We start from the raw sequence: 23532 nt of genomic DNA, 5'->3' as shown, positions 1-23532 counted from the left end.
AATATTCCCCATATATCTAGCAACAGTTCAACTGCAACGTGACATTTATGCAACAATAACAAACTAATATGTAAGAATTTCTTACCTTACATTTTTCTTGTCTTCAAATCGCGTTCTTCTTCTTCTGAGGTAGCCTAAATCCAATGTAAGCTCAGGCACGTCTTTCAAACTCGACGAAAAGTGAAGTGAAGTGTTTTGTTGTTGAGGTAATGAGCGAGTCCGCGTTCCATGTGGAGATTTGCATGTGAATATCTTTTGCGCGAGTGGGCGTGGCCAAATTAACTGTAATGAGCAAGCGTTTGAGAAGCTGGACATCTTGTTGGTTTTATACAAATTACTTAAACAGAGAATATTTGTTTTAGTTTTGAATCCGATCATTTAAAAGTACACGTTTAAATGTTTATTAAGGTATATGGCTCATAAATGTGTGACAAGTATTCGTTGAGTTTTGTTTCAGTTTATAGACGTGCTCAAGAAAAAAAGTTCACCGCGACGGAGATGCAGAACGCACACCCTGTTTATTTTCTTTATTTTACAAAAGCACAATGTTTTGATTTGATTGTAAGTGGACACATACAAAGGTAGAAATATCACAGATTCTTTTTTTATATTTCTTTTTTCTGTATGACCATAAATGACGGAGTAATTTAAGTTTATAGTGCTACAATGTGGAGAAAATCCAGCAAAACGCGCCCGCGCATTTGTTGACCTCAGAGGGTCAAGGAATCTGATGATCAGGTCGTGCTTCCCCAAAGACTTACCTTCTACTGCATCATGATGCGCTGCTATTGCAGTGACATACACTTTGAGGGTGGAGGGAGACAGCCTTCACTCTAACCCATCTTGCAGGAAGGAAATCACGACTCTGATCGGGGAAGTTCGGGGGTCCTCCTGACGGGAGGAACACCAATCGACGAACAGGTTCAACGCATAGAAGCGCCTCATAGAGGGGCCTCTAGCAGAAGTGATGGTGTCCATCACTGCCTGTGGTAGACCACCTAGAACCTCTGCGTCCCGTGCAGGGACCAGACATGGAGTTTCCAGAGGTCTGGATGCGGGTGCCATAGAGTGCCCCGTCTCTGGGAAAGGAGGTCCTTCCTCAGAGGAATCGGCCAAGGAGGGGCTGTCGCGAGGAGCATGATTTCCGTGAACCAAGTCCTGGTGGGCCAATACGGTGCCACTAACAGGACCTGCTCCTCCTCCTCCCTGACCTTGCACAGGGTCTGTGCGAGAAGGCTCACTGGGGGAAACGCATACTTGCGCAGGTCCCGGGCCAGCTGTGCGCCAGGGCATCCGTGCTGAGGGTCCCCTCTGTCAGGGAGTAAAACCACTGGCAATGGGTCGTGACTGGAGAAGCAAACAGGTCTACCTGTGCGTCTCCGAAGACACTCCAAATCCGCTGGACTGTCTGGGATGGAGTCGCCATTCTCCTGGCAGGGAAGGCAGCCGTGAGAGCTCGTCTGCCACACGGTTGAGCTCCCCTGGAACATGAACGGCACGAAGCGACCTCAGATGCTTCTGACTCCATAGGAGGAGGTGGGAGGCGAGTCGCGACATACGACGGGAGCGTTGACCACCTTGATGGTTGATGTACGCAACGGTCGCAGTGCTGTCCGTACGGACCAGACACAAAGCTAGGCGTACTGCTTGCAACTCTAGGCAGTTGATGTGCCAATGCAGCTGGGGCCCCGTCCACAGACCCGAGACTGCATGCCCGTTGTACGTGGTCCCCCAACCCATGGCAGAGGCATCCGTGAAAACCACAGCATGCATGGAAACCTGGACTAAGGGCACTCCGGCCCGTAGAAACACAGGGTCCGACCATGGGAAGAAGGTTTGGCGACAGCGCGGGGTAACTTTGACCCGGAGCGTGCCGCTCTGCCACGCCCACCTCGGGACTCGATCGTGAAGCCAGCGCTGAAGCGGTCTCATATGTAACAGGCCGAGCGGCATTACTGCGGCTGCCATATGCCCCAGGAGCCTCTGAAATTGTTTCAGTGGAACCGCTGTCGTGCCTCGAAAGGACCTGAGGCAGGTGAGCACTGACTGGACGCGCTCCTCCGTGAAGCGCGCAGTCCAGGCGACCGAGTCCAGTTCCATACTGAGATAAGAGATCCTCTGCACGGGGCAGAGTTTGCTCTTATCCCAGCTGACCTGAAGCCCCAACCGGCTGAGGTGCTGAAGCACCATGTCCCTGTGATCGCACAACACCTCGCGATTGAGCTAGAATGAGCCAGTCGTTGAGATAGTTGAGAATGCGAACGCCTTGTTCTCTCATGGGAACAAGGCCGCCTCCATGACTTTCGTGAAGACACGGGGCGACAGGGCCAGCCTGAAGGGTAGGACTTTGTACTGATACGCTCGACCCTCGAACGCAAACCGTAGAAACGGTCTGTGTCGAGGAAGAATAAAGAACGCGTCGTTCAGGTAAATCACTGCAAACCAACCCTGGGGACGGATGCATTCGAAAATGCGCTTCTGCGTGAGCATTTTGAACGGGAGTTTGTGCAGGACCCGATTCAAAACTCGCAGGTCCAGGATTGGCTGTAACCCACCGCCTTTCTTGGGTACAAAGAAGTAGGGGCTGTAAAACCCAAACCTCATCTCGGCAGGAGGGACCGGCTCGATCGCGTCCTTCGCCAGCAGGACATCGATCTCTTTCCGCAAGACAGGGGCATCCACTGACCGCACACGGGTGAAGTGGACGCCCCTGAACTTGGGAGGCTGGCGTGCAAACTGAATTGCATAGCCGAAACGGATGGTGCGGATGAGCCATCGGGACTGGCTTGGAAGCGATAGCCAGGCTTCCAGAGACCGTCCCAATGAGCCTACCCGAACCACCGGCGTACCCGCGGAGAGGCAGCGAGGTGGAAGAAAGGGACCTGGCTCTGGTGGCGTTGTAGAGACCGAGAGTGGGGTCTGGGCGTTTTTAACTTGACACCAACCTGCTTCCACCTGGGGGCAGACGGCAGAGAAGGCCTGTGGGCATTCTGCTGCGGGCTGCCCGGTGGCGAGGGGAGGGGGAGAGACGAGGAACGAGGCCCTGACTCCTCGTGACCTGGTCTCTGCGCCTCCAGGCCCAGTTGCAGACAGGAGCGACGCAGCCGAGGCTGCGTCACTGCTATCCGTGAGCTGGGGAGAGGGGAACGGGAGTGGCGCCGTTCGGGGGCGGCGCGCACTGCCATTCTGACCCTCTCGGACGGAGGAGACTGGTCTTACTGGTCTGCCAGACTCGACCGTGAGGGGAAACGAGGAGCGAGGCCCGGGGGCATCGAATCCTGGTTTCCGTCTCCTCACCCAGCGAGAGACGAGAGTGACAAGGCCGTAGCCCTCACTGTCATCTGAGCACTGGGACTCGTGAGTAACTCAGAGGAAGTGGACTGCTCGAACTTTGGGTACCACTGACTGGATTACCAGCGGCGGAGCAGAAATTAAATTCTCCACCCGGCCCTCCCCCAGGGGAAGGAGTGGTGATGACACGCACTCCCGAAGAGCAGACATCACATACTCCGGGTCGCTCCTCTCAGGGTCGTTCCCCTTCCCTTTGCTGGGGGGAAACGAACTCCGAGCGGGCTGGTTTTGAGGCGCTTCTGGACCACCAGTGTGGACATCGTCTGACCGAGGGCCAGCGCTGTGACTAATCACGGTCAGTCACTAAGCGCAGCTCCACCCCGAATCAGAACTACCCACGTGCACTGAATGTGTAGGGGTAGTGAGAGAGGAAAAACTTCTGCAGATTTAGGCATGTTTGGCTTGCCATATTGGCACCAAAATGCTTCCATACTGCCAACATTTTTCATACACATCCAGGCACTTTAGACCCAGGAAGTGTGGCTGTCAAGTCTGAATCTTCAGCACGAGAACACACCATTACAGTAGGAACTCAGCATCATTTTCAGAGTATAACAGCCCTCTCTCCGATGTAGCGATCGACATCTCTCCTCCCCTGGGGCCCCGAATGAAATGCTTGGTCCCTCATGAGAAGGACCAAAATCCCATTCAAAGCCTCGACGGCACACGGCATGCTGAGCGGCTCAAGCCTTTACGAAAAAGGGGAGACGAACAACGTGCCGACGTGGTCATGCACTCATGAGAGAACATGAACCACCCATGAACGCAGTCTCAACACACAGATTAGATTAGGCATGTGAAACAGCGATCATGGCCGCCAACTAGGCATGCAAGACAGTGAACGTGGCCATCACCTTGATGACACACGGCACGCTGAGCGTTCAAGTCCTCGGACAGGACGAACAACGTGCCGACGTGGTCATGCTCTCATGTAGAGAGCACAAACCACCCACGAACACAGTCTCAGCATGTTTGCGATGCGCTAGAGGAGTGAGTGGTTCGTGCTCACTGTAACCCTCAGATCACCCATGTTATTCGCCAAAGTAGCCCTCTTCTGGTGCACCAGAAGAGAAACTAGATCGGGAAACAAGCAAAGGGACTCACCTCATAGAGGCACGCGAGTCTTGATCTTGACCACGCATCTTGAGCGCCGAATGACGCGCGCTGTGTTGCCGTGACAACGCGCGCTGTGTTGCCGTGACAACCCGCGCTGTCAACCGGCGCTCGACCGCACACGGCACGCTGAGCGGCTCGAGCCTTTAAAAACGGGAGACGAACAACGGGCCGACGTGGTCATGCACTCCTGAGAGAACATGAACCACCCACGAACGTAGTCTCACACACTGATTAGGCATGTGAAACAATGAACGTGGCCGTCAAATGAGGACAGGAAACGACCGCATCCAGAAACACACGAGTGAAATGTCATCCTGAAAAGGACGCGATCTTCACTCGTGTTGCTCTTTCAGGAAGAAAGTACTCTCTTTATTGTGCTGAAGCACACAGGGACCCAACGCGGCAACACAGCGGGGAAACTGCAAGCCCGCTGTGCGCACTCAACCGTTTACCAGCTGTGAAAACAGCTTTTGAATTATCAGCGTGTCGACGCAGCCGACAGACAGGAAATTGCGCGGTCGCAGAAACGCCGTCACGCCAACACAGAGAGAACCCTTCCCGAAACAGCAGACTCGTAGAGCATAAGATAGTTGCAATCTTAAAGCTCATTCACTCAGAGAGGACACAACGGTCGGCTCTGAAGCTAAAAGCACTATGCATGCGTTGCTTCCGCCTTTATACCCCCGCTGGTAGGCAATTTTCATTGGCTCGTTTTAATTCACTCGTAGGCAATTGGTCTCCCTAGCGTGATCCCAATTCATCAGGGAACTCCCCCGACGACACGTCGGAGTTCCCAGGATGAAAGGGAACCGGTTTTTCCAGTTTTCACCAGCGTGTGGGCGGGGTTTTAATCCCTTGCAGTTCCTTTGTTTAAATGCTATTTAAGCAAATCTACTATACACACGCTTTAAGTTATTTCAAATTAATGTTTATAACTTATCAAAATAAGTTGATATTGCGTAACTTAATTTGACATATGTTGATTACAGCAAGAAATGGAACGTTTCACGTTTCATGTGATCAAAAAATGTTAATACAAAGCATACATAAATACAACAAAAAGTATAACGGGTATAACCCGACAATCACCGGACATTTCAATGGACCACCACTTATCATTCAAAATGTTAGTTTTCAGGACAATTATGTTAGGACAACTTGCTTTTTCAATCTCGAACTGTCTGTGCATCTAGACTGATCCCTAAAATTAAACATTTTAACGGTGACTGTTTCCGTCCCGGAGGAAATTAATTTGATTATTTTATACTATTCTAATCCTTATTCCTCAGAATGTAACTCAAAACTTTGGAATGGGCCAAAAAAATTTCATGATATTTCAAAATGGTCATCGTCCAGCTTAAGTAAGGCAGATCAATAATATTGTTGAATATTAAATTTCCCCAACTAAGCAAGCCAAAAGCCAAGGCAACAGTGGCAAGGAACCAAAACTCCATCAGTGACAGAATGGAGAAAAAAAATCTTGGGAGAACCCAGGCTCAGTCGCTCAGTTCTCCTCTGGGCAATGAACGAACAGTGTATGATTATGATTCAGGCAGCATTACAGGTCAGAAGTCAGATTGGATCAGAAAATTCCGAATATTTTCCTTTATATTCTTTAAAATTCTATCTAAGGTTCTTGCCCTTCGCCTTCAGCAAGCGTTGCCTGCTGTTATTTCCCCTGACCAGACAGGTTTCATGACTGGGAGACACTTACCAGAATACTTTTTAATACCATTCTTAATGCTGAGAAGGCATTCGACTGGGTAGAGTGAGAGTATTTATTTTTGAGTTTAAACAAATTTGGTTTCAGCTCCAATTTTATATCACAGACTCGATTACTATACTCCTCCCCTGTAGCATCTGTGCAAACCAATGCAACACTTTCTAAAGCCTTTCCCCTTCATCGAGGCACACGCCAAGGTTTCCCCCTTTCGCCTCTATTATTTGCCTTTGCTATTGAGCCACTGGCCATTTGGTTGCTAAGTGAGGAAAAGTTTGAGGACATTACCCAGTTTGGAACCTCTTATGAACTGTCCCTTTATGCAAACTACCTTCTTTTATGTAAGGGTTAATGCCCGATGAGGTGTCCATTGTCAGGTATTAATGGACGACGGCGATGTGTGAACCGTCCGACGCGCAACGGAGGCCATTAAAATACCTGACAATGGACACCTCGAAGGGCATTAACCCGCTTATACCATGGTCACCTGCCAAATAACACATTTTTAAAACATTAGTTTATATTTTAATTAGTTTTACAATCGAAATCTAAAGTTTTTACACTTGGTTTCCCTGGTTACGCCTGACGGTTTATTTCTAGGTGTCCTCTATCACTTTTTAATGGACACCCTGCTGCCGATCAGAATCGAGTATTCACCCAGACCATGGTATAAATATAATTAACCCATTTTCATCATTACCACCAATCCTCAAGATTTTGGAATAAAATTGACTGGCTCAGCAAGGATTCAGATATCTAGGCATATTCATCACTGAAAACACACAGATATCTTTATAATTTTTTTTAATTCTTTTAATTGATGTTTATAATTAAATCTTCACCCCTCTATTTCACTTGAAATTACTTGGGAACAAGAGCTGGGGGTCACTTTACTTGAAATAGAGTGGGATTATAAAATAGATTTAGAACATTCTTCCTCTATATGCGCCAAGCACAGTTTGATGCAAAGCAAGATTTTTCATAGAATACACTACACCAATGCCAGACTACACTATTTCACTACACTATTGGCCAGGAGGCTCATTCTCTTTAAGTGGAAACATGCATGCCCTCCTTCATATGATAGATGGATAAAAGAAATGATCTTGTGTTTAAAGCTGGAAAAAAATTCTTTGAAAGGGTCTTTTAAAAACCTTTCATAAAACATGGAAACCTTTGTTAAATTATATTGATACCATTGATCTCGCACTTGACAACACAGATGAGGATAAACTATATATATATTTTTAATCCTTTTCTTTATATTGCATTGTATTTTATTATTTTGTACACTTACTGTATTGTTTAACTATTACACTTACAGTATTTTTATTTTATTGTTTAACTATTACACTTATAGGGCCCTATCTTGCACCCAGCGCAATTGACTTTGTACACCTTTTTGCAGGTTTAGAAAACAATTGCGCCACTAACCAGGAAAAAATAGTTTAAAGTCAGTGGCGTGTTGCGCATGTTATTCATATGCTATTTTAAGGGTGCATGCTTGGCCATAATCAATGTAGCGTGTGCACAACGCGCACTTTGATTCTCTCATCTACACAGAAGCAGCAGTTTTCATTTTTGCAAATCATACATTATTACGATAGATAGATAGATAGATAGATAGATAGATAGACAGACAATTTATTATAAAAGCATACATCTAGCTTACACATTTACCCAAATTATCATACGCCTGTTTAACCGAAGTTAATTTGGGTGGGTTTCTCCATCCCCAATGTCCCTGACGAGAACGTCGGTCTCTTCGGCTGTGAACCACTCCTGGCGCGCGCCTGGCAAATCCGCCGTTATAATAGGAATCCGCTTTAGAACAAGCGCGCCTGCTCTTAAAGGGAATGTGAGATGTTGCTCTGATTGGTTTATTTCACGTTATGCCCAAACCACACCTATGAATAATGAAGCTACTTCAGACCAACCCCTTTTAGATTTGCGCTGGGCGCAAGAGGCATTCATCCCGCCGGGAAAATAGCAACAGCGCCGAGACCCGCCCACAAAGTTACTTGCGCTTTGCGCTTGACACTTGCGTTTCAGATCGTTAAAATAGGGCCCATAGTATTTTTATTGTTATTGTTATATGTATTGTATATGTAGTGTGGTTGTACTTGGGGCATTAAGGGCAGAGGAGAGATAAGCAGAGCTGTGGTTCATTTAATTTTTATATATTCAAGATGTTGTATCTGCACAAAATGGCAATTAATATAAATAAGAAAAGTTGGGTTTGTGCACATGCGTCACCCCACTGGACCTCACCTAACACATGCCCCCTTTCAGACATACTACATAAGTTGCAAAACTATTTTACTGATGAAATCGCAGGGCAGCGCTGACAACAAAATTCTGTGCACTTGTATGAGTGTGTGTGTCTCTACTCTGTGTGTGGGTTTTTATGGGAGAGCGGGATAAAGTGAATAAAAAAGTATTTTGTAGGAAAATCATGGAAATGGTTTGTGATTAATATCCTGTTGTTTGTTATATTTTCTTTGTCTTTGTGGGTTTGTTCTTTTGCTGTTGTATGCTGTCAGGCCCTCTGAAATAACTGAAATTATTTTGCAAAGTGATATGGAACTGTAATGCAGTCAAGACCTGCCTAGAACTACTTTACCTGTGTGTTTACTGTACATTTTTGCATACCTTATAATGTTCGTCAGCCAATCAGAATGAAGCATTCAACAGCCCCATAGCATAACTAGAGCTAAACCTCTGTAAATTCTCAATAAGAACGTTTGTAAATGTTGTAATGTGAGTAATAAGTGAAGATTGAAATGCTGTTTTTGGAGTTGTTTAATCAACTCTTTATGCTTTACATACTTGAGTTTATCCAGTGTGCAGTTTGAATCCTCTAGTTGATCAATGAGCAGCTTGACTCCTGAATCTCCTGGGTGATTGTAGCTCAGATCCAGCTCTCTCAGGTGTGAGGGGTTTGAACTCAGAGCTGAAGACACATAACCACAGCCGTCCTCTGTCATCATACAGCCAGACAATCTACAAAGACATACAGCAACAGTCCACATCACATTAGTTTGGCAATCAGACGTTACTATCACACACTAATCTTGGCTGCGTTTCCCAAAATAATTTCCCAAAAGAATAAATTACTTTTTTTTTTCAAAATTACTTTGTTTTGAATTGAAAATATATCATTTACATTTAGACAAGAAACATTAACAGTCATACAAAAAACTGTGAATGTATGCATATTTCAAAATAAATTATTATTTGCAAGTATTTCAAATGCATTAATTTACAATGAATTCTAATAAATTCTTAATTTCCCTTAATTATCTTTAAATCTGTTAATTGAACTTTTACAATAATACCAGGATACATATACAGGAGAATAGTGAGCAATATATGAAGCTCATAACATCTCTCAGCCAGTCATCAGAAGATGGAGGGAGATTGTGTTTCCAGAGCAGAAGAATGCGCCGTCTAGCTAATAATGTTAAAAAGGCAAAAGCCTTTGCAGCATTTCCAGACAAGCCAGTGACATTTGAAGAAAGTCCAAAAAGTGCAACCAAAGGGCAAGGCTCAATCTGTCTCTTTGTCACTGAAGAAAACCAATTAAAGATTGATAGTCAAAAAGAAGTTAACGATGGACATAACCAAACCATATGTAATAAATCAGCAGGGGCCTGGTGGCAACAATGACAGAGAGGATCAACATCAGGCTTAATTTTTGCCAACCTCACTTTTGTCCAGTTAATTCAATGAATACATTTTAATTGGATAAGACTGTGACGAGCACAAATAGAAGAGGTATGAACATGGGACAGGATCTGGTTCCAAGTCTCATCATCAAATGTGAGGCATAGATCCAACTCCCACGGTTGTCTAATAAAAGAGAGAGAGGAAGTGGAGATGGAGGAAATCAGCCTGTGTATCGTAGACAATGCACTCCTTTTATCTAAGGCTACTGGGGGGCTATAAGCAAAACCACACTGGCCCGCCGCCTCTCACCATGGGCAACTCCAGAGTGGTGAAGAGTCCATCCTCTCTCAAGGAGTGTGGTTCCAGAGCCCAAGCTGTGCGTAGAAGTGATCCCAACTATCTCTAGTTGGAAACTCTCAACCTCACGCACAATCTCAGGCTCCTTCCCCGCCAGCGAGGTGACGTTCCACGTCCCTAGAGCTAGTTTCCGTGTCCAGGGATCGGGTTGTCGAGGCCTCTGCCTTCGACTGCTGCCTGATCCTCTCAGCACCGGCCCCTTACGGTCCCTCCTGTAGGTGTTGAGCCCACGGGAAGGCGGCCCCACGTCACTCCTTCGGGCTTCGTGCCCACCAGGCACTCGATTACGAGCCCCAACCCCGGGCCTGGCTCCAGGGTGGGGCCCCGGCTGCGCCATACCGGGCGACGTCACGGTCCTCGATTTACTATTTCTCATAAAGGTTTTTTTTAACCACTCTTAGTCTGACCCGTCGCCTAGGACCTGTTTGCCTTGGGAGACCCTACCAGGGGCATATAGTCCCGGACAACATAGTTCCTAGGGTCATTCGGGTACTCAAACCCCTCCACCACGTTAAGGTGGCAGTTCAAGGAGGGGGTTAGTAAATTTTAGTTTAGTAAATTTCGATAAAAATTTTGTTAAGTGTGCTGCAGAGCAGAGTGCCAGTGCTGTATTCTCCTGCTGCATTTCTTTCTTTTTACATTGTTGCCTTGGCTACTATCTGTCTGTAAGAACTGTACATATTGCTAAAAAAAAATAAAAGTAATTGTACTTGGCATATCTTTGGGTTATTGGAGTTTTCTCATGTCAAATGACTAAACTGATAGTTAGCATATGAGCTATTAGCTATGACTCAGCATTTCTGTTGCTATAAGTTGTGTACTTTAGGTATCTGTATTGGTTTGATCTTATTTCTGTTTGTCTTTTGTTCTTTGTTACAGTTTTACAGTATAATAAGAAAAGTAAAGTATCTTCATGGAACCCAAGAAAAGTTATGCCTTGTGTTTTTTTGGAGAACTTTACACTGTTAGCTAACTGTCGAGCTTTGAAGAAGCAACTCATTGCAAGGACAATATACAAATCATGCATGAAATAGAAGCATTTGACAGTTTTAGTAACTGTTGCAAATTCAATCTTCATACAGTCCATTCCCTTCCCCTCACCCCAAATAATATTTTTCTTAGACTAATGCAGTCCATGTGGGTCATACGTCTGTATAAACATGGAAAAATATCACATTCCTGCAACTGTTTTGTCTCTTGCGGGTGCTAAGCGGCCGCTTGCCTTGCTTATTGGTTAAGTCAGCCTCTGATTATAGCATAGTTAATCATTTTAAAACCATTCACCTCACTATATCCAGCTGACAGTTTGGACTCTTCAGTTCTTCTGAAAGAAGCTTCACTCCAGAATCCTGCAGGTCATTGTTACTCAGGTCCAGCTCTCTCAGAAAGGAGTTTAAGGATTGTAGAGCTGATAATAAACTCTCACAGGACTGAGCTGTGAGATTACAGCTGTGTAGCCTGTGTAGAGAACAAAACAAAGAACAGTAGTAATGCTTATTAGCGTTTATAATCTGGAGCTTGAAAAAAACTTTAACTGTAGTGAATTAAGCAAAGCTAAAACAATTATCTCTTCATTAAACATTCACCTTTTCAAACGTCTTTACAAACAAAAGGTCTGGTCACATTACAATGATAATGAGGTTTGATTGTATTCATATTGTGTGGAGTGTTGATTAGTTGTTATTTACCCTTGTGGTATTACGTCTACCATTGTTGGTAGCTGTTCGTCACTGTTATGTACCCTTGTGGTATTCCGTCTACCATTGTTGGTATTTGATATTCATTGTTACCTGAGGTAATATCTGTATGAATATGTATAGTATGTATGTGTGGTTTTGCATATGTGCAACTATAATACTGTTTCTTAATGAGGTATTATTATTACTAGTATTTTTTTATATATATAAATAATTGTATTTTTCCTTCTCTCTTTGAGATAGTTGAAGTAGGAAGCAGCTATTTTGTTTGTATTCTTTGACAGACCGGGGTGGGGTTCAATAAGTTTTACTTCTGCCCACTCCATTTCAAGCATAAGTGTATAAGTTATTATTCTTACAATTATTATTCTTATTATTATTATGTATTTTTTTCTGTTGTCACACTATTTGCTTGAAATAAATAAATAAAATAAAAAAATAAAAAAAATAAACATCAAACCCGCATTTATTTTCACAAACATTACTTTTATCTATTTTTCTAAACTTTCTAGACCTGCAAGATGTTTTTAATTGACCTTTTTGGGAAACAATCACCCTCTTGGCTTTTTGTATTGACCCCTTGGAACAACTGGAGTTACAGTTTTGGAATAACTTTATCATTAGCATTCTACATCAACCCTCTGAGGTCGGCAAACGCGCCCCCGCGTTTTGCTGGATTTTCTTCACATTGTAGCACAATAAGGTTAAATTACTCCGTCATTTATGGTCATACAGAAAAAAGAAATATAAAAAAAGAATCTGTGATATTTCTACCTTTGTATGTGTCCACTTACAATCAAATCAAAACATTGTGCTTTTGTAAAATAAAGAAAATAAACAGGGTGTGCGTTCTGCCTCTCCGTCGCGGTGAACTTTTTTTTCTTGAGCACGTCTATAAACTGAAACAAAACTCAGCGAATACTTGTCACACATTTATGAGCCATATACCTTTATAAACATTTATGTGTATTTGGACATTGGTTAATTGGATCTAAGGTTCTCATCATGGCGACAGCATTGACGTGGCAGCATTGCGAAATGGAAACGGAGTTTTGCTCAATCGATCAAAGAGATCTTGAGGTACGCTCAATTGAGGATGAACTTTCGGCCTTAGAATCACGAATACAGGGGCTACTGGAGAAACATTCACAGTTATGTGAACGGAAAACTTTGTTGGAATCTTCCCGGGTCATGGATACTTCACGGGAGAACCGCTTCGAAGCACCTTCAGCATCTACACCGTCAACACCAACACTGGGGATGTTCACTCATGAGAGGAATGCACCTTGGATAAAGACGGGTCAAATTTGTTTTACACCTGCTCCGTCGTATAATGGACCTTGGCCATACCAACGCAGGAAATCCCAGTTTAGAGCCAGGACATTGGCCTCAACGATCCCGAAGTTTGATCTCACTATCAGCAATCGATTTGAGGCACTCAGATCTCCAGTTGCCACAACTACGTCGTCTCCTTCTTCACCCGGTAAAACGCTTATCATTGGCGACTCTATCATTAGACATCTTGAAGTTCAGACAAATCACACTACTGTGCAAAAACATTGCTTTCCTGGAGCTCAGGTACTTCACATTGCTGCCCAAATCCCAGCGATCTTAAACCATGACAAAAAAGTGGACAAAGTTGTTCTGCATGCTGGTATGAATAACATTAGACTCCGACAATCAGAAATTTAAAAAAAGGATTTTAATGAACTGGTGGAAGCTGTCCGCTACACATCGCCTGGAACAAGGATTTTAATCTCCGGACCACTCCCAACATATAGAAGAGGTAATGAATACTACAGCAGACTATTTGCATTTAATAACTGGTTGGAATCCTTATGTAGGAAGCAGAACTTGGGTTTCATTAACAATTGGGATCTCTTCTGGGAGAGAGCGCGTTTTTATCGTGCTGATGGTATACATCCGAGCAGGACTGGAGTACAATTTTTGTCGAGAAACATCAAAGCAGCACTGGACAAAGTGTGACAAGTATGCAGCATCCCTGTAAGAAGTTATACTAGTTTGAAACCACTGATTTTAGAACAGGGATGCAAGCAGATCAACAACATTGAAGTTGTTGTCTCCTCTAGGAATAATATAAATAGACGAAATAATAATCGGAGAAAATCGAATTTATTGATGGTGAGAAAGGATTTGAATAACATATGTGAGGCTTCTTTGATAAATGAAGGAAGAATAAAGATGGCACTTTTTAATGTAAGATCAATCTCAGGGAAAACTTCTCTTATCTATGATATTTTATTGGAAAAAAGTTTAAATTGTATGTTTTTAACTGAAACATGGCTTGATCAGAATGGGGCTATATCCCTTATTGAGGCATGCCCACCAGCTTATACATTCTTGCAAAAGGCTCGCTGTGGCAAGAGGGGTGGCGGAGTAGCCGCTATAGTTTTGCAGTCATTGCCCTGTAAAGAGATTGTTTTCGATGATTTTACTACTTTTGAATATCTAGCAATAGAAATACTTGAAATTAAATGTTTAGTTGTAATAATATATCGACCACCTAAGCAAACCCTGTGCTTTATATCGGACTTTTCTGAACTTTTAACTCTCTGTGTTACCAACTATGATAAAATCCTGATTGTGGGTGATTTTAATATCCATGTCGATAACAAAGGTGATCGTAAAGCAGTTGACTTTTTAGAGGTTTTAAATTCTTTTAATTTTACACAACATGTCAATGGACCTACAATGGAGTCTTTTGTAATGAGATTCTACAGACGCCTTTAACTTTAAGTGAAATGCCTACTGTACATGTAATGGTTGATAGTTTTAATGCCTCTTTAAAATCAACTCTTGATGTAGTGGCGCCAGAGAAAACTAAAAAAAGATCGATATCTAAAAATATGCCATGGAAAAATGAACGCATCTGTCGGCTTAAGAGGGAATGCCGTAAATCAGAGCGTCTATGGAGAAAAATTAAATTAACTGTTCACCGTGAGATTCTTGTGTTTAATATCTCAGAATATACAAAAACAGTGCGCTCTGAACGACAACAATTCTATTCAAAAATTATTAACGAAAATAATAAAAATCCCAGAATATTTTTCTCCACTATTCACCTTATTTTCGAACGCGGAAGTAAATATGGGTCCAGTTTCCGGTTTTTGTGCGGCACTTCCGTTTCCTCGCTTCTCTGGGCTAACTAACGATATCGATTGCGAAGGATTATGCAGAGTTGACAGAAAAATGTTACACATATGCCTTAGCAGATGAATACAACAAAGAACTAAAGCCCCGCCTCACCCAGGTCGGGTACTGGACCTGGTTGAAAACACTCATGCATCTAGCTGGCAGATTGCCAAAACTTCGCCGGCGCCTTCAGCACCGCCCTAAACACGGTCGAGCCAATGCTGGACTAAAGTTAATATATCTATGGAGGTAGGCTATTTTGTCATGTCAAATGTATTAATGATGTCATCAGAATGCAACCAAAGCACATGATAGCAATAAGTAGATGGCTATAAATAATTATAAATCATACAAAATAAATGCCATGATGATCATGCCATGATTACTAGATTTTATACAGGGGTTACTATAATGATTTTGTTTCTCCTTGGAGTTTTTATTCAGACTTCGTAGCCAAGCCACTTTTTTTTGGTATCGGGTGATCTTCTGTAGGTCTTGTGTTCACGAAATGAAAAGAACAAACATACGGTCGTTTCTTCAAATGGGCTGCGTGGCATGTCCGTTATTTCGGCTCCCATGTTAACAGGTTATTTAGAGCTTGCACACTGCCTGCGTGACACGCGCGTCTCAGGGAAAACGCGTGCATGCTAGAAATAGAATCAACGCCTATTTTTCACGCGACACGCAAGCGTTTTGGAAGCGTTTCGGAAGCGTTTCCAGGCAAAATAGAATAGGAAAATATGTTTGTATGTCATTTTGATATGGATACATATTAATAAATGACATTTTGATGTTTGAATTTAGGTTTTGACATAAATGCAGATATAGCCTAAATGTAAAAAAATATATATAGATTATCGATTTTCAAATATTGCACCTGGAAGAAACGAAACGAAATATTCTGTAGCCTATTTTGCCGTCAATACTGCCGACGTTGTCTTTGCTGCTATATATTTATGTTTAACATTAAGTGCCTTCCACAACTCTCTCCCCATATGTCGAATATATCACCAATGAGGCTTATCATGTCACCTAGCAGCAGCAACGCCTCGTCAGAGACGTTTCTGGTGTGCAAAGACATAGAAAACACCACGCAACAGAAACGCCACGCAGCCAGTGTGTCGCCGGTCGTATAGGGCGCCTGATTATTAAAATGTCAATAATTTGATGATTAAAACACTCCTGCTCCAAGTAAATCTTTCTTTTGTGCCAGTTATTATGACAACCTCTAACTGCACAAACAATCCCGGTCTTCCTCGAAGCCATAACGATGAGTTTGTTGTTACGAACAACGCTCGCCAGTGACCGGAAGTGCCTGACCGGAAGTCTCGCACAAAATACCGTCAACTGGCTGCGTCCGTATTTCCGTTAAAAATAAGGTGAATAGATCGTCTTTTAAATAAAAAAACATATAATTGGCTTGATCAGCCCTCGGTAACTATGTGTGAAGATTTTGCTACGTTTTTTAATAATAAAATAATACAGATCAGATCTGCCATTGATCATACTGATAATTTTACTATGGATGAACTGGGGAGTCCTTCACACAAATTTGAAATATTCAGGACAGTTAATAAAGAAAATCTTCTCCAAATTACCTCTCAGCTAAATTCCTCTTCAAGCTATCTTGACCCTATACCAACAGTATTTTTTAAAGAGGTATCGCACTGTTTGATAAACTACATCCTTGATATAGTTAATTGTTCCCTGGAGACAGGCATCTTTCCTAATGCTTTTAAATGTGCTGTTGTGAAGCCACTTTTAAAGAAAAGAAACCTGGATTGTTCTCTCTTTCATAATTACAGACCAATTTCTAACATACCATTTTTAAGTAAGATTCTAGAAAAAGTTGTATTGCAGCAGCTTAATGATTATTTAGATGAATATAATATTCGGGAGAAATATCAGTCCGGTTTCAGACATGGTCATAATACGGAAACTGCAATATTAAAAGTAGTAAATGATCTGAGATTAAATACAGATAAAGGCAATGCCTCAGTTTTAATCCTTTTAGATCTAAGTGTAGCATTCAACACAGTTGATCACTGTATTCTGTTAAACAGACTAGAAAAGCTTGTCGGTCTCTCTGGTAATATTTTAAATTGGCTCAAAACATACATAACAGAAAGGATGTTTATAGTTAATATAGGTGACTGTATATCAAAGACGCATGAAATAACACATGGTGTTCCACAAGGATCAATTCTTGGGCCTGTTTTATTTTCATTATACTTGCTCCCTTTGGGCAGCATAATTCAGGAATATGACATGAATTATCATCTTTATGCTGATGATATAGTTATACATCTCAGTTGAGCTAAGAGATACTGTTGTATTAGAGAGGCTGGCTGATTGCCTGTCCAGCATTGTAAAGTGGATGAACAAAAAAAATTTGAAATTGAATGAAGACAAAACTGAAATTCTTATTGTGGGCCCAAAACATGAGCGGGAGAGGATAGAAGCTGGATTGGGTCCCTTGGCCATGCTATCTAAGAAAGAAGTAAAAAGCCTAGGTGTCATTTTGGACTGTGACCTGAATTTTAAGTCTCAAATTAATCAAGTGACAAAAATTTGTTTTTATCATCTGAGAAATATAGCCAAGATTCGTCCTTTTTTGTCTTTGGATGATGCTAAGAGACTCATTCATGCTTTTATCTTCTCTCATCTTGATTATTGTAATGCTATGTACACTGGCCTACCTAAGGCCTCTATAGCAAAGTTACAATTGATACAAAATGCAGCTGCCAGAGTACTAATGAAATTAAAAAGGAGAGAACATATTACACCGGTTTTAATGGAATTACATTGGTTACCAGTTCACCAAAGGATCGATTTTAAGGGTATTTTATTTGTTTATAAAACTCAGCACAATTTGGCACCTTTATACATTTCAGACTGTTTATCAAGATATGTTCCTAACCGTAGATTAAGATCCTCTAATGCTAATCTTCTGGAACATTGTACAGTCAAACACAAACGATCAGGTGGTGCTTCTTTTAGCCACTATGCTCCAAAAATTTGGAATTCTTTACCAAATGAAGTGAAAGAGGCTACTAGCATTCATATTTTTAAAAGTCAGGTTAAGACATACCTTTTTAAAGTTGCTTATGAGTATAATAATATTATGTGAAGTTGTGTATAAGTCTTTGATTTTAAACTGTTATTTATATGTATTTTCTTTTTTATATTGACATTGTGTGAATTTGTTTTTATGTTTGTGAAGCACTTTGCGTTGCATTCCATGTATGAAAAGTGCTATATAAATAAATGTTTATTATTATTATTATTATTATTATTATTATTATTATTTACCTCAGAAGAAGAAGAACGCGATTTGAAGACAAGAAAGATGTAAGGTAAGAAATTCTTACTTATTAGTTTATGGTATTGTTGCATAAACTTCACATTGCAGTTGAACTGTTGCTAGATATATGGTGAATATTATAATATTTAGACCCGTGTTTACTGTTAAATACTGTTTGTGGATATCTGCTCAAACGTAGATATGTATAATATGGTACCATAATGTTTCATATTTTGGAGCGCGATCGCGTTTGAATGTATCATATTTTGGAGCGCTCTTGAATGTATCATATTTTGGAGCGTGATCGCGTTTGAATGTATCATATTTTGAAGCGCGCTGTGGGTTTGAAAAGCAAAATGCACTAAACAATAGGCTTTATATTTTTACTATTATCTCATTTCATATCATCTGTCACATGCCTGTCCTGTCTCGTGTAGCACATGTGGTGTTTGTGTTCCTGTCACTGTTTTGACCCCACCCTCCTTGTTATCTCATTATTGGTTTCATTTGCCCCACCTGTTGTTCCTCATCACCTGCCTGATTTGTCCCTTTTATAAGTTCTTTTGTGTTTGCAGTCTGTGTCGGATCGTTGTCTTGTACACGTCTCCTGTTCTCCCGTGACCCCTTTTGGTATGTTCGTTTTTGAAGTTGTTGTTTTGTATTTAGTTATGTTTTCCCCCTTGTGGGTTTTGTTTTGTGTTTAGTGTTTCTTTTGTAATAAATATCTTTTCCCTTTGCATTTGAGTTCTCCCTTTGTTTTCTGTAATTAACGTGACAGAACGATCCGACCATGTCAAGGACTCAGCAAAGGGTCTCTTCCCCAGCCACCGAGCGGGAGAGGAGGCAAAGTTTTGAGGGGACCCGGTTGGTCATATTTCGCGGGACCCGTGGAGGCCGCAGTAGAGGAGGTGGGCGAGAGGAATTTCAAGACCACTCTCCACTCTGGCCCCTCCTCGACCCAGTTCCGGTGGTCCCAGTTCCGGTGGTTCCGAAACGGAGGAGGAGAGGAAAGAACCCCTCCGTGGCTATGTCGGTGGTCCCTGTTCCGGTGGTCCCTGTTCCGGTGGTCCCTGTTCCGGTGGTCCCTGTTCCGGTGGTCCCTGTTCCGGTGGTCCCTGTTCCGGTGGTCCCGAGTCTGGTGGTCCCGAGTCTAGTGGCCCAACCCGAGACTGTTCACGTTCCGTCTGCCCAGTCAGAGACTGTTCAGGTCACATCTGCCCAGCCAGAGATGGTTCAAGCCACGTCTGCCCAGTCGGAGACAGATCGGGAGATGCCCATTCTCATGGCCGGGGGGGCACTGATCGGCTATTTAGAGCGTTTAGCTCGGATCCTGGAGACGCCCTTCAAACCTTCAGTGTCTGTTCCTGAGCCGGAGCCAGTGTCTGTTCCTGAGCCGGAGCCAGTGTCTGTTCCTGAGCCGGAGCCAGTGTCTGTTCCTGAGCCGGAGCCAGTGTCTGTTCCTGAGCCGGAGCCAGTGTCTGTTCCTGAGCCGGAGCCAGTGTCTGTTCCTGAGCCGGAGCCAGTGTCTGTTCCTGAGCCGGAGCCAGTGTCTGTTCCTGAGCCGGAGCCAGTGTCTGTTCCTGAGCCGGAGTCTGTTCCAGTTCCTGAGCCGGAGCCTGTGCCTGTGCCTGTGTCTGTGTCTGTTCCAGTTCCTGAGCCGGAGCCTGTGCCTTTGCCTGTGTCTGTGTCTGTTCCAGTTCCTGAGCCGGAGCCTGTGCCTGTGCCTGTGTCTGTGTCTGTTCCAGTTCCTGAGCCGGAGCCTGTGCCTGTGCCTGTGTCTGTGTCTGTTCCAGTTCCTGAGCCTGTGTCTGTTTCTGTTTCTGTTTCTGAGCCGGAGGCGTCTGTTCCTGAGCCCTCAGTGACCGCGACACTGGCCATTATGACCACAGCTATGTGGTGTGTGTGGGCTACGCACACACTTGGACCGGTGGTGTCTGTTCCTGGGCCGGTGGTGTCTGTTCCTGAACCGGTGGTGCCAGTTCCCGAGCCGGTGGTGCCAGTTCCAGTGCCCGAGCCGGTGGTGGGAGTTCCAGTGCCCGAGCCGGTGGTGCCAGTTCCAGTGCCCGAGCCGGTGGTGCCAGTTCCAGTGCCCGAGCCGGTGGTGCCAGTTCCAGTGCCCGAGCCGGTGGTGCCAGTTCCAGTGCCCGAGCCGGTGGTGCCAGTTCCAGTGCCCGAGCCGGTGGTGCCAGTTCCAGTGCCCGAGCCGGTGGTGCCAGTTCCAGTGCCCGAGCCGGTGGTGCCAGTTCCAGTGCCCGAGCCGGTGGTGCCAGTTCCTGTGCCCGAGCCGGTGGTGCCAGTTCCAGTGTCCGGGCCAGTTCCAGTGCCCGAGCCGGTGGTGCCAGTTCCTGAGCCGGAGCCGTCTGTTCCTGAGCCCTCAGTGACCGCGACACTGGCCATTATGGCCACAGCCATGTGGTGTGTGTGGGCTATGCACACACTTGGACCGGTGGTGTCTGTTCCTGGGCCGGTGGTGTCTGTTCCTGAACCGGTGGTGCCAGTTCCCGAGCCGGTGGTGCCAGTTCCAGTGCCCAAGCCGGTGGTGTCTGTTCCAGTGCCCAAGCCGGTGGTGTCTGTTCCAGTGCCCGAGCCGGTGGTGCCAGTTCCAGTGCCCGAGCCGGTGGTGCCAGTTCCAGTGCCCGAGCCGGTGATGTCTGTTCCTGAGCCGGTGCCTGTTCCCTGGCCGCCCGAGGGAGAGTCTCCGCCCTGGCCGCCCGAGGGAAGGTCTCCGCCCTGGTCGCCCGAGGGAAGGTCTCCGCCCTGGCCGCCCGAGGGAAGGTCTCCGCCCTGGCCGCCCGAGGGAGAGTCTCCGCCCTGGCCGCCCGAGGGAAAGTCTCCGCCCTGGCCGCCCGAGGGAAAGTCTCCGCCCTGGCCGCCCGAGGGAAAGTCTCCGCCCTGGCCGCCCGAGGGAAGGTCTCCGCCCTGGCCGCCCGAGGGAGAGTCTCCGCCCTGGCCGCCCGAGGGAAAGTCTCCGCCCTGGCCGCCCGAGGGAAGGTCTCCGCCCTGGCCGCCCGAGGGAAGGTCTCCGCCCTGGCCGCCCGAGGGAAGGTCTCCGCCCTGGCCGCCCGAGGGAAGGTCTCCGCCCTGGCCGCCCGAGGGAAAGTCTCCGCCCTGGCCGCCCGAGGGAAACGAGGGAGAGTCTCCGCCCTGGCCGCCCGAGGGAAAGTCTCCGCCCTGGCCGCCCGAGGGAAAGTCTCCGCCCTGGCCGCCCGAGGGAAAGTCTCCGCCCTGGCCGCCCGAGGGAAAGTCTCCGCCCTGGCCGCCCGAGGGAAAGTCTCCGCCCTGGCCGCCCGAGGGAATGTCTCCGCCCTGGCCGCCCGAGGGAGAGTCTCCGCCCGAGGGAGAGTCTCCGCCCTGGCCGCCCGAGGGAGAGTCTGCTCCGCCCTGGCCGCCCGATGGACTCTGGCCGCCCGATGGACTCTCTGCTCCGCCCTGGCCGCCCGATGGACTCTCTGCTCCGCCCTGGCCGCCCGATGGACTCTCTGCTCCGCCCTGGCCGCCCGATGGACTCTCTGCTCCGCCCTGGCCGCCCGATGGACTCTCTGCTCCGCCCTGGCCGCCCGATGGACTCTCAGCTCCGCCCTGGCCTCCCGAACTGTCCATTTTCCCCGTCCCGCCCTGGTCTGTCCCTCCCGTCCCGCCCTGGTCTGTCCCTCCCCTCCCGTCCCGCCCTGGTCTGTCCCTCCCGTCCCGCCCTGGTCTGTCCCTCCCGTCCCTAGTGGAGCGTCTGGTAGCCGCTCCTTAAGGAGGGGGTAATGTCACATGCCTGTCCTGTCTCGTGTAGCACATGTGGTGTTTGTGTTCCTGTCACTGTTTTGACCCCACCCTCCTTGTTATCTCATTATTGGTTTCATTTGCCCCACCTGTTGTTCCTCATCACCTGCCTGATTTGTCCCTTTTATAAGTTCTTTTGTGTTTGCAGTCTGTGTCGGATCGTTGTCTTGTACACGTCTCCTGTTCTCCCGTGACCCCTTTTGGTATGTTCGTTTTTGAAGTTGTTGTTTTGTATTTAGTTATGTTTTCCCCCTTGTGGGTTTTGTTTTGTGTTTAGTGTTTCTTTTGTAATAAATATCTTTTTCCCTTTGCATTTGAGTTCTCCCTTTGTTTTCTGTAATTAACGTGACAATCATCATAACAAATGGAAACATTTGAAGTAACATATTATAATCAATATATTTTTCTCTAGCATAGTTGTTACTGAAATCTTTATAGGCTGCTATAGGTTATTGTTATTATTATTTTATGCAGTACTGCGCATAGCCTATGCCTACAAGGCACAACAAACCTGGTGTTCATTATATTATATATTGTTGGAAACATTTGTGTGTGTGTGTGTATTCTGTGAATTTTAAAAAGCAATTTTCTAAAAAATCTAAAATTTATTCCCAAAATCGTGCAGGCCTAGTTTCTCTTGATACCAGTATGTTCACTTTTTTTCTTTTCTTTCAGGGACCAGATGCAACTGAGTCCTGCTGACTTCAACATTCACATGAGTCTCTGTACATGAACATGGTAAAGTGAAAATCAAACACCTTGGAAATGAAAGGTATGTACAATGTTTTTAGGAATGGCACAAAGGTCTCTGTCTTTGGATCATTGTTTTCAATAATGTGCTCTTTTGTCATTTGTTGTGTATCTTTGGATTATGTTGTGTTGTAAATAAATCCAAACAATCTAAAAGCCATTCTTTTTTTAAATCTCCTCATTCTTTGTGCAAGGTTCCTCAGAATGACAGGGCCTGATCGCTCCTAATAGGGCAGTTAGGGGAGTGTCTTTGTCTTTCTCAGGTGTTAAAGGCTTACATATTAATGAGATGATCACGCCTCTTCGCATATGGCTTTCTCACACAAAACACGTCTTAGAAATTTTAAATCAATATATTGTCTTATCTGAATGAGCAGTCAGGGTGATTTTCACATAGTTTTGGAGCAAATATTCTAGGCTACGTGATACAATTTTCAAAAGTCTTGTAAAGAAATAATCAGTATGGGTTTCATGGCCTTATTTCAGTGACAATTTTTTTTGGTATTTTCACAAACCACGCATAAATGTCATTATCTCAAAACTACAAACTTTTACATACATGCTGCTGATATATTACTGTAGCAGAATTTGTGCTAAATACAGTGTAATAAGACTTTAGCCATGACAATGTCACAAGTAACAGA

At 44.9% G+C, this 23532-nt stretch overlaps 1 protein-coding gene across 1 annotated transcript in view; it reads right to left on the bottom strand.

Annotated features, from left to right (window-relative positions):
• LOC311289848 (uncharacterized protein) overlaps window positions 1-23532 on the bottom strand; it is a gene marked incomplete at its 5' end in the record, with an annotated part of 137000 nt that overhangs the window by 87965 nt on the left and 25503 nt on the right. Inside the window, 2 exons of the mRNA XM_084408094.1 lie at window positions 9017-9190; window positions 11498-11671. Of these exons, the coding sequence (XP_084264220.1) occupies window positions 9017-9190; window positions 11498-11671 (348 nt within the window). The remainder of the gene's footprint in view (window positions 1-9016; window positions 9191-11497; window positions 11672-23532) is intronic.

This window comes from Rutilus rutilus (assembly GCF_951802725.1).
Source record: "Rutilus rutilus genome assembly, chromosome: 4".
Classification (NCBI taxonomy): domain Eukaryota; kingdom Metazoa; phylum Chordata; class Actinopteri; order Cypriniformes; family Leuciscidae; genus Rutilus; species Rutilus rutilus.
Note: the sequence above shows the minus strand (reverse complement) of the source record. Positions and strands in the feature narration are given on the sequence as shown.